At 35.1% G+C, this 12,254-nt stretch overlaps 1 protein-coding gene and 1 non-coding gene across 4 annotated transcripts in view; one reads left to right on the top strand and one right to left on the bottom strand.

Moving 5' to 3' along the window:
- NIPBL (NIPBL cohesin loading factor) overlaps positions 1-12,254 on the top strand; it is a 200,684-nt gene that overhangs the window by 178,432 nt on the left and 9,998 nt on the right. For all 3 annotated transcript variants that reach the window (XM_047848786.1, XM_047848778.1, XM_047848793.1), the window contains 8 exons: positions 3,819-3,959; positions 4,080-4,173; positions 4,791-4,945; positions 5,463-5,553; positions 7,003-7,176; positions 7,601-7,791; positions 9,339-9,446; positions 10,944-11,144. In XM_047848786.1, the coding sequence (XP_047704742.1) occupies positions 3,819-3,959; positions 4,080-4,173; positions 4,791-4,945; positions 5,463-5,553; positions 7,003-7,176; positions 7,601-7,791; positions 9,339-9,446; positions 10,944-11,144 (1,155 nt within the window). The remainder of the gene's footprint in view (positions 1-3,818; positions 3,960-4,079; positions 4,174-4,790; positions 4,946-5,462; positions 5,554-7,002; positions 7,177-7,600; positions 7,792-9,338; positions 9,447-10,943; positions 11,145-12,254) is intronic.
- LOC125147552 (small nucleolar RNA U13) lies at positions 1,037-1,138 on the bottom strand. The gene has a single exon (XR_007145239.1). It is a non-coding gene; the product is annotated as a small nucleolar RNA U13 (small nucleolar RNA).

Below are 12,254 nucleotides of genomic sequence, written 5' to 3'. Positions count from 1 at the left end.
TAAATGCTTATTAAATGCTTCCTAAATGTTGTAACTATTGTTAAGACCTCAAGAGTGAATGAGGCAGAGTTCCTCTCACTCAGAAATTTACTCTTTTAGATTCTGAATTTGCTTTTCATTTGTCATTTCAATATATTTTGAGTATATTTATTTTCTAATACATCAGTAGGTTGAATATGGAAAATCTAGTATATCAGAGATGTTAGGTGGCTGTATTAAATTAATATTGCACATACTCTGTTATTCTAAGATAAAATGTGAAAATCAAATAAAACATTGCTTATATAAAATAATCCAACAGTTTATATGACAGCATGGTGAGTTAAATGGCTTGTTACAAACACTAAATTTTGAAATATTCTAAAAACTTTAAAATGTAAAGTTTCTTTTACTAACCATGTCCCCAGTGTTCCTAAGGAGCTAATTTTAACTGTTTTCTCTACAAGATTTGTTTTGCTGCTGTGGTCGGGTTTTCTGGTGATCTAAATTAGGAAGTTCTAGATGAAAAACCTCAGGATGTCCTGAGAAATTTTAAGAACCAGAAGATAAATATGTATAAAAACAACATTATAATAATTTCTGAGACCCTAATTCTATCTTTAGGGTTTGTATTAAATTCAGAAATAAATTGATTAATATGTATTCTATGGCCAATAATAATGGCTAATATTTATTGAACACAGTGCCAAATACAGTGAAAAATTTTACGTACATTATATCATTTACCTTGTGAAGTATTATCATTATTATCTCAGCTTTACAGATAAGGAACTGAAGCTTTGAGAATATAAATAACTAGCCCAGTATCACACAGCTAACCAGTCCCAAGTTAGAATTCAACCCCATGTCTGTTTGCTTCTAGGACTATAACGAAACTTGCATAAATGGCCCTTGTTTGAATCAGTATTTTTTTTTTTTTAGCAAGATTACTTTGAAAACATTTTGTGTAATCTCTGTGTGTGTGTGTGTGTGTGTGTGTGTGCGAGTGCGAGTGCGCACACTCGCATGCAGACATACATAAATGTTCTTTTTATCATGTCAGATGGGTAATGTGCCAAGGTTGTAACAAGGTTTGAGAGGCACATTTCACATAATAGCATGAACACCCAATCATCACACTTATGAACTACAAAAGGATCTATAAATATATTTTTTATTTGACCCTGTAGGTATGCCAAAAGGAAGGATGAATGTTAGAACGTTTTATACACACACATGAAGTTTTTATATAAATAAGGCCATCTCCTATGTGTTAGACACATTTAAGTGTTTGTTTTTTGTACCCTACCTCCATCTTTATTCTTCTTCACCTCAGGAGAAACAACCTGGATTATCCTACATACTATATCCATGCTTCTGTAATTGTGCACATGCACACATATATAACTGGTTGACTGGGTTTTTAAAAATCAGGTTATGGAGTGCCTAGGTGGTTCAGATAGTTAAGGGTCAGACTCTAGATTTCGGCTCAGGTCATGATCTCATGATTCATGGGATCCAGCCCTGTGTCGGGCTCTGGGCTGAAGGTGCAGAGCCTGCTTGGGATTTTCTCTCCCTCCTTCTCCCTCTGCCCCTCTTCCGCTCATGCTCTCTGACTCTCTCAAAATAAATAAACTTTAAAGAATCCGATTATGTTATATACCTATCATACATATACGTATTGTATGTGGATAGATTATCCATTTTATGGATATTCTATGATACATTTAACCATTTCCCAATTTGGCAGATATTTACATTGTTTCCTATTGATAGGGACTACAAAACAATTCCTTAACAAACATTCCTATTCATATACCTTTAAATACTGGTGCTTTTTATTCTTTGGGATACATCCTACAGGATGGACTTGCTAGATTAAGGGAATGTTCTTTTGGTTCTGGTTTTGGGTTTTTAATAGATTTTTCCTGATTGCTGGTGGACTTGTTTTAGAGCCTCTTTGGAAACCAGTGAAGGACCATCTGTGTCATTTTTACACTCTTTGCCAGTCAGGTGCAAAGCAATAGTTCATTTTGCTTCATTTTCCCTTCCTTGATTTCCAAGAAGATTGAGCATCTTTTTTATGATATTAACCAATTGTACTTAATTATCTGTGATTTGACTGTATGTGTACATGTATATTTATATGTCATTTGACCATTTTACCTTTGAATTGGTGGGGCTTTTTTTCTTTCCTTTTTTTGGAAACTCTTTAGTCTAAATTTTTTAGATGTTGAAACATCTTATGTTATAATCATTTCAGATATTTATCTTCATATTATGTTCTTTTGTTCTTTTCCTTCACGATTTCCGTCTTTAAATTTTTCTTCTAGATTTTAAGATACTTCTTTTACTTGATTTTCTAGGCTGATAAGAGTAATTCAAAGTAAAATTTTAGCTGTGATTCTCAGATGAATTTATTTTGACAAAAACTCTTCGTTCCCTAGACCCACTGTAACTCATCCCTTGTTGCTTAAAGCACATGGAAGTGGGAGACAGCAAGGAACGACAAGGTTTCTGTGCTACTTAGAAGTACTCATCTTACTTATTTTTTTTACTTAATCCTATGGGTATGATGAGAGGATGGATGAATGTCAGGTGGGCACGTGTTAATCAGCTCAAAAAAGTTCAAAATGAATGTCAGTAACCTGTTGCTAAGAATAAAGAGTGATTAACTTGACTAAATAAAAACATATATTGAATGTCTTACTTCACAAAAATAACTAGTAACTGGTTGCCTTCGGGCAGGGGTGCTGGGTAACAAGAGGATAGGGGGATGGGAAAGAGATTTTTTTTTTTTTGGGGAAAGAGACTTTATTATAAATTCTTTAATAAACTTTTGGTTTTTTAAAATATTCTGCCTATTTTTTAAACTGTCTAGTTTTTAATAAAAGTTTTAAACTTTTTTAATATTAAAATTTAATTTTTCAAATTTTAAAATAAAGAAGTCATATCTAGTTCTGGGATTCTGTATTTTCATCTGTCGTAAAAAGGGTTAACAGAAGACTTCTCAACCTGAGCACAATTGACATTTAGGATTGGATTATTATTCTTTGTTGTCAAGAACTGTTCTGAGCATTACAGGATGTTTGTCAGCATCCTTGGCCTCTGTCCACTGGATGCCAGTAGTACCCCCCGACTCCCCTCTTGGGGCAACAAAAAGGTCTCCAGACATTGCCAGATATTGCATGGGGACACACTCACCTCCAGTTGAGAAATACTAAGTTAACATACCCCAGTTTGAAAAATACTGATCTGAAAAAACAGTATCAGTCTTGGTAAAATACTCAGTTAAGAGTTAAACATCTTTGTTCAGAATTGGCTTGTGTTAACGTTTTCGGGGAAAAAAAGAATAACTGTACCATTGTGATTAAGTGACTGAAAGGTTACATGGTAACTTAGTGGCAGAGCTAGAATCCAGGTTCCTGATACTGGCTTATGCTCTTCCTTACGTAGATTAAAAAAACTTTTTAAGTCTTTTTTTGGGACACCTGGGTGGCTCAGTTAAGTGTCCGGCTTTTGGTTTCATGTCAGGTCATGATCTCACAGTTCATGAGATCAAGCCCTGAATTAGGCTGTGCACTGACAGCACAGAACTTGCTTGGGATTCTCTGTTTCCCTCTCCCTCCCTCCCCTGCCGCCATCCCTGCCCCACTCACTCATTCTCTCTCTCTCTCTCTCAAAATAAACATTAAAAGAAAAGCATCTGGTAGTCTTTTTTTTTTTTTTTTTTTACTGAAACTTGACATTCATAATACCTCAACCCTCAAATTCATAAAAGTGTATAAACTTTCTTGTCAGACTCTGATATTCATAAAACACTGATTTTATCCTTGTAGACACAAAATGATTTCATGGTTATCTGCAATGTTGCAAAAATCCTGGAGCTGGTTGTACCACTGATGGAGCATCCAAGTGAAACTTTCCTTGCTACTATTGAAGAAGATTTAATGAAGCTTATCATCAAATATGGCATGACTGTAAGTATTCAGTGTACCGTCTCTATTGATTAGTATAAAATTCACAAATGCTAGCTAAATCATATGGTTTACTTTTGTCTTTAACTCTTGCCTAAATGGTAACATTTTGTTATCTTTTAGGTAGTGCAACATTGTGTGAGCTGTCTGGGAGCAGTTGTAAATAAAGTGACACAAAATTTTAAATTTGTGTGGGCCTGTTTCAATAGATACTATGGTAAGTTCAGTGCCTGGGCTTTGAAATTATTCTGATGGATCCTGTAGTGCGTCTAGCTCCTTTTTAAAAACACATCTGATAGGGGCGCCTGGGTGGCTCAGTCAGTTAAGCGTACAGCTTCGGCTCAGGTCATGATCTCGCAGTCCGTGAGTTCAAGCCCCGCATCAGGCTCTGTTCTGACAGCTCAGAGCCTGGAGTCTGTTTCAGATTCCGTGTCTCCCTCTCTCTCTGACCCTCCCCCATTCATGGTCTGTCTCTGTCTCAAATAAACGTTGAAAAAAATTTAAAAACACATCTGATAAAGACAGCATCAAGCGAATTGTTAAGAGGTGTGATTGTCTCAGAAGCAATATTTTCTAGTATCTTTTGTATTTCCTTAATAACTGAATATAATCACTTCAGTAATTTACCTCATAAGTAACTATTGGTCCGTTTTCTGCCCACTATGTAAAATAAAATTTAAATACCATTTTTTTCTTATATTAATTCTTTTAGGCTGTAAGGTATTCTGTCATAATTCTAGATGTGTGTGACTCTTAAGAACATTAGTAAAATTTAACTCTAACAACGTAGCAATAATTATTTGAAGATAATTCAACATTACTTATCTTTATTAGGTGCCATTTCAAAATTAAAAAGTCAGCACCAGGAGGATCCAAATAACACTTCACTTCTGACAAACAAACCAGCACTTCTTAGATCCCTTTTCACTGTTGGAGCACTATGTCGGCATTTTGATTTTGATCTAGAAGATTTTAAAGGCAACAGTAAGGTACGATTCTAATATTAATTACTTAGTATGCTATAAAAAAATAGGACTGTGTGACCCTGTGAACTGAAAATTACTAATGACCCAGGATGAAAGCAGCTTTATAGTAGTCTGGTTTAATGAGAATTCTGAAGCAGTGCTACCCAAAACCTGGTCCTCAGACTAGCCTCTGATCAACCAGCTGTTTGTTACTGATTTGTCATAAGAAGCTTACACAAGTTATATCAGCTTTGTAACAGTAGACACACTGGGTTAAGCAGCTGACTTTTTTTTTTTTAACTTCCTCAATGAAGGAGCAGTACATTAATTTGCATTTTACACAAGCTTCTTTGTCACACACTTCTATTTTGAATGTCACCATTCTAAAATTTATGGATTTATAAACTTGTGATTTATTCTTCAGTAAAGTTCACATGCAGAAATTCTCATTGTTTGCTTTTAGGCTTTTTCTTTTATAATTGAAAACTGAGAGAAGTTACTCTTCTTCATACACATTAAAGTATTTTTTTATTCCCCTTAGGTTAACATAAAGGATAAAGTACTTGAATTACTGATGTATTTTACAAAACATTCAGATGAAGAAGTACAAACAAAAGCCATCATTGGTCTAGGTAAGTTAAGTCTAAATTTCTTTATAATTTTAGTTGTTTGAGAGGTTGAGCAAATTTGGAAATATTGTGAGTCTACACTGTTTTTTTATTTAAGTATGTTTCTACTCACAGTAGGATTTGGTATATAGACTATAGGATTGGGGATTAAGACACCTGGGTTCCATTCTTGGCTCAGCCAGTGACTTTCTAGGTGACCTTGAGCAAGTCATGTAACTACTCTGTTCATCAGAGAAATTTTATTTTGGTAGCATTAACAATGTTTATAATTTAATATGCATGAACAGTGGTCCGTATTAGTCTTTTGAACAAAAATGAGAAATAAAATTTTAGTTACCCAAACCTTATTAAATGTTTACTGATTTCTTTAAATAAACTTAAATCTTAGAATCTTAGTCCTCCTTCATCCCTTTCATAGCAAATCAACTAAAAATTCAGATATCACTTACTTTAGGGAAGTTCTATTGAAATAGTGTTAACTTCAAGCCAAATGTGTACCTTTGAATATTAAGTCTGGACATATGTTATAGGAAGTGGGTAAACTTACAGTGTTAATCCAGAGAACAAATAGTGCAAATTTCAACTTGAAGAAGTAGCACTGTCTACAAAATACTACCTCTAGACCAGTTAATCAATGACATCTTGCTTGTGTGACCTTGGACTAGTTATCTGATCACTCTATGCTTTGAGTTTAGTTTGTATTTGGCATCAATAATACTTGCTATCATTAAGGATCTTCATCTTGTCTTACATAAATAAGTGTTTTGTACAAATAAACATGAATAGTATTATTTTGCTACTTATCAACTTATGGTTATAGAATTCAGCATTGTGGCTTCATTATAATGCCATAAAAATAAATGGAAGATATTATTAGCTGTAGTTTATTTTAGAATTTTTCTGTTTCATCAAATGGATATATACACACACACACATTTATTTATTTATTTATTTATTTAATAATGCCAATGTAGTACCTTCTAGGGATCTAAAAAATGTTTACAGACGTTACCTCTTAAATCCTGATAACGTCCCTTTGAGGTAGGTGGGTGGTAAATATTATTGTCCCCATTTTACAGATGGAGAATTGAGGCACAGAGAGATTATGTGACTCACCCAAGGTCACACTACAAGTCAGTGGTGGACCAGGAATAGAACCCAAGACACCTGACTCCTAATCCACTCCCCTAGCCACTAGGCCCTGCTCCCTCCTCAAGGTTTCCTCTTGTGTGAAATTCTCCTTTGAAATGCAATTTCTTGTTTTTAATTCATGGGGAAAGAAGTACCTGCTCTAATACTTCTCTGGGTAAGGCCACTAGCATATATTCTTCTGGTCATTTTAAGTTTTAATGTTTGAAAAGGAGCTCTTTCATATAAATTATAAACATTTTCATTAAGTATTACATTTAATTTTAATATGAATATGTCAAGACATTTTTTTTGTCTCTTTAGGATTTGCCTTTATTCAGCATCCAAGTCTAATGTTTGAGCAAGAGGTGAAAAATCTATATAATAACATTTTATCTGATAAGAACTCCTCAGTAAATTTAAAAATACAAGTGTTAAAAAACCTCCAGACCTACCTACAAGAAGAGGATACACGTATGCAACAAGCAGACAGAGACTGTAAGTGAAGATGTATTTTTAAATTTCACATTGTGGCTAGAGTTAGAATACTGTCCGACTCTTTTAATCCAGACACCTGAATTTCCTTATCTGTTATATGATAGATACGAATGTATCTATATACATGTGTAATGTGTATACATAATATGTATTATATGATGTAACAACACATGTTCATATATTAACATTTTGCAGGAGGATAGGGGTTGTAATTCTCATCAGGTGCCTCTCACAGAGGCGCGCGCGCGCGCGCGCACACACACACACACACACACACACACACACACACACACACACACACAAAAGATTAAGAGCCATTGAGCCAGAGTACTACCTATAATTTTGTACTTTTGGCTGTGGCCTAATTTGGTGTAATTCGTAAAGTTGATACACATGTTCTTAATATGTTTACTTCCTTTTGCAGGGAAGAAAGTTGCAAAACAGGAAGATCTAAAAGAAATGGGTGATGTGTCCTCAGGGATGAGTAGTTCCATCATGCAGCTTTACCTCAAACAGGTGCTTGAGGCGTTTTTTCACACCCAGTCAAGTGTACGCCACTTTGCCCTGAATGTCATTGCATTGACGCTAAACCAGGGTCTTATCCATCCAGTTCAGGTGAGTCTGATAGTGGCAGCACTTACTGAAAGAACCAGATTTGTTACCATTTGATGACATTGTGATTATACAATACTAGTTCTTTATTCATCTTAGTTGTTAATTTTTTATCCATTCAGGATAAAAAAGAATCCATCTCCTAGGTTGTCGTTACTGTAAAATACCCATATGTTCATAATATTGTCTTTATCGAACACATTTCCAGTTTACATTGGTAGAATATGTACTTGGAATCAGTTTTCTAAGTAGGGATGGTTTGTTTTAATCCATATTGACTCTTATCCCTAAGAACCAATAGCCTGTAATGTCAAGAGAGTTAACTGGGGTTCAGAGTATTATCTGTTAACAGGGTGTATTGTAAGTCCATAGAAAAGTAAATCGTATTACCTAAGCTCAGTTCCTTCATCTGTAAGTTGGAGGTAATACCACCTACCTAATACCTCAGCACACTGATGTGAGGACTAACTGACATAATAAAGATATATTAGCATCACTGAGAATTGGCAGCTGATGCTGACGTAGTAGTGTATAACTGTCTGACATGTTCAGGAGAGTACCATAAGCTACAGAAGGGAATTTACTAGACAACCAAAAGCCTGTATCCTTTAAAATTTTTATTTTGCCTGTTTTTTGTGGCACTTCTAAAATATGCTATATGTGAGTATGCTTTGTTCTTCCCTGTGTCCTGAAATAAAACACACTGATGAATTCTAAGAACAAACAAGGACATTCTCTTACGACACCATAATGCAGTCATCAAATTCATGAGATTTAACCCTGATACAGTGTTATCTAATATATAGTCCATTTTCAGATTTTGCCAGCTGAGCCAGTAATATTCTTTATGGACTTTCTTCCCCCAAGTCAGGGTTTAATCCATGATCATCCTTTTCAGTTAGTGCTGTGTTGACATTTTTTAAGCTGTTTGTTTGTTTGTTTGTTTGTTTGTTTGTTTGTTTTCAGGTCTCCTCACTGCTGATTCAGATTCACTTAACATAGTATTGGTGTTTCTTGACCTTAGAAGTCCAGTAAATATGGCTGTTACCAGAACACTAGCTATCGAACTGTCTGATCATTGAAGCCCTATATCAGTGTTGCAAAAAAATTTATATTTTTCTGGTTTTGAGTATGAAAGGCAAAGTATATTTTGCCCTATATTATCTTTACATAGCAAATTCAGTCAAGCTTGGAAAATTACTGGATTATACATTTGCATTATATATCATAATCTTAAGTGGGTATTCTTAGTGTAGGAGCCCTTTATGTATGATTAAAGAACCTTTACTTCACACAGAAATTGTTTCCTTTTCATCAGTATTTTTGCTGATGCTTCATTTTTTTTGTTGTTGTTTTGTTTTTTTCCTTTAAGGTAAATCTAAGGGAAGATTAATCATTTTTAAAAGAACACTAAAACATGACATTTATAGGAAGGCCTATAAAGCCGAATTCATATATCCCAGTTATATAGCAAGTTTTAACATATGTCATGAGACATACAGAGCTTTTACTACTGTGATGCCTTATAAACTCTTTATTTTTATTTTTAGTGTGTACCATATTTAATTGCTATGGGAACAGACCCAGAACCAGCTATGAGGAACAAGGCTGATCAGCAACTGGTGGAAATCGACAAAAAATATGCTGGATTCATTCATGTATGTATTTTTAAATTGTATAACCTAAATTTAAACATCTTTCTTCGGTATACCATTTCGTTGATAAAGGTCCTGCCCATCTTCGTATTAGAATAACATATTTTGCTTAGTACGGTAAAACCTTGGTTTGCGAGCATAATTTGTTCCAGAACCATGCTTATAATCCAAAGCATTTGCATATCCAAGTGAATTTCCCAATAAGAAATAACGGAAACTCAGATGATTCATTCCACATCCCAAAAATATTCATATAAAATGATTACAATAAATTAACCTGCACTTACTTTGAAAACCTTCATGGCTGGTGTGAAGGAGACGAGAGAGGAGGGTTATTGTGTAGGACAACTTTCACTATCACTAACGGAATCACTGCTCTCTGTTGGCTCATTGGAATCTTTTTCTGTATGGGAGACATTGTGTACACTCACACGGATGTTGACTACGGTATGGTATTAATGAACTCTTGTCATATATTGTAATGTAACTGGCAATAAAACAGCAGAGGAAAAGGGTCTATCTGCAAGCAACCTGACCTAGAATGAAGCAAAGCATTCCTAGGCTTGCTGTTGTATGGAAAGCAAAGGACTGTCCATAGGTGCTTTGAAGTGACCAAAAAATACACTAGTGCCAGTTGTGGGCACCTTCCAACGTTCTGAAAGATCACTGATTTCTGCCAAACACCGAAGCCTGAGACCGAGCATCCAAGCATGGGAGATGATCACCCACGATCCCTTAGTGAGAGAGAGAGAGAGACAGAAGAACCATTGGCTCAGTTGTGATCATGTGATGTTTGGCATCATGTACTACTCGTATTGCAAGACATTGTTCGTTTATCAAGTTAAAATTTATTAGAAATGTTTGCTCAGGGCATCTGGGCGGCTCAGTTACACGTCCAACTGCAGCTCAGGTTATGATATCGTAGTTCATGGCTTCGAGCCCCACGTCCGGCTCTGTGCCGGCAGCTCAGAGCCTGGAGCCTGCTTTGGATTCTGTGTCTCCCTCTGTCTCTGACCCTCACCCACTCACCCTTTGTGTCTCTGTCAAAAATAAACATTAAAAAAAAAAAAATGTTTGCTCATCTTGCAGAACACTCACAGAGCAAGTTACAATCCAAGGTTTTACTGTATTTACTTCTAAACATGCAACTGAGTTTGTCCCCCAAGCTTTTTATTCTCATTTAAAATTAACTCTTAAAACTGAGCTAGAGGTGATAGTCCAGCAAGCGTGCTGGACTAAAAGTAAGGATGCCTGGGTTCTAGTCCCTACAGTGTGATCTTGGCAGTAATGGCTTTCTGGGTCTTGATTTTTTCTTACATAAAACAAGGGGGTTGCAGTAGATGATCTCTGATGTTCCTTACAGCATTTGAGTTCCATGATTTTATGATTTTAAGTAAGAAAACTAAACAGTGGAGTTAGCCTCTGCTTATAATATTCAAAGTATAGTTTTAACTTGACTCTTAATTTCCATTACAAAAATGAGCCTTTTATTGATTTCAGATGAAAGCAGTGGCTGGTATGAAGATGTCCTACCAGGTACAACAGGCAATCAACACATGCCTAAAAGATCCTGTGAGGGGTTTCAGACAAGACGAGTCCTCTAGCGCTTTGTGTTCACATCTTTACTCCATGATCCGTGGAAATCGCCAACACAGACGGGCCTTTCTAATTTCTTTACTCAACCTCTTTGATGACACAGCAGTAAGCATAAAAACCTTTTTATTTTAAGAAAATAAATGTTCTATAAAATTTTATGCCTAAAGTAGTCAGCATTTTGAAAATATGACCATTTTAGTCAATAATAGTGACTATATTAAATATGTGTTTCTTTACATCTTCTTATATTAATTACAAGGTATATAGTCAAATTTGGAGGGGAAGTTTCACATGGAATATAAATACAGTGACCGATAAAGTATAACTGTGTCTCCATACTGAGTATCGTATAAACTCTGATAATAGTTCCTTTAAGCATAACTTTAAATAAGGTACAGCACTTAAATTATCACTTTGGAGGATAAGTTACTTCAATAAATAAGGTCAGACTTCACTTATTCCTGCTACAGTCAAATATTATTAGAATAACTGTTCCAGGTTTTTGGCTACTGAAGTCCTTATTCGTTCAACTTGACTTCCTTAATAAAGAGCCCACTTGTGTGTAATTACAATTTTGACCTTTGGGCTTTTTGCACAAGTTGCATTGGCCAGGACCATAAACGAACAAAATAGAAGGCTCTGTTGTTTAAGCTTACCTCTTAATTTATTCATTCATTTTACACACATATTTATTCAGCACCTGCTACGTGTGGTAGTCATTGTGCTAAGAGATGAAGATAAAATGGTGGATAGGACAGATTTAGTATCTGCCCATATAGAGCTTTACCAGTTAGTCTGTGTGTGTGTGTGTAAAGCTTTGAAAAGAACAAAAGAAATATTTTTTGTATTTAATCACTTACAAGTTGATTGTTATTATCCCAAAACCAGATTTTTTTCAATAAAACAAAATTTAAATTACCAGAATGTAGATACCTTACTAGGCCTCTTTTTTTAAGTACTACATGAAATTTTTTGATATGTGATCTAGTAGATAAATATTACAAGCACTTATTTCAGAAGTACTTGGACTACCATTTCATCATCACCATGACCATCATCATCATCATGTCATCATCAGTATTAAGTTTTCATGGTATGTAGGACATCATGCTAGGAGTGGAAAATGGAATGATATAGTGCTCTTGCCCTCAATGGATCTTACCTCCCTCCAGTTGTGGAGACATGATAAAGGAAATAAATAAGGTTAGCGTATTT

The sequence above is a fragment of the Prionailurus viverrinus genome, chromosome A1, assembly GCF_022837055.1.
Source record: "Prionailurus viverrinus isolate Anna chromosome A1, UM_Priviv_1.0, whole genome shotgun sequence".
NCBI classification, from domain to species: domain Eukaryota; kingdom Metazoa; phylum Chordata; class Mammalia; order Carnivora; family Felidae; genus Prionailurus; species Prionailurus viverrinus.
Note: the sequence above shows the minus strand (reverse complement) of the source record. Positions and strands in the feature narration are given on the sequence as shown.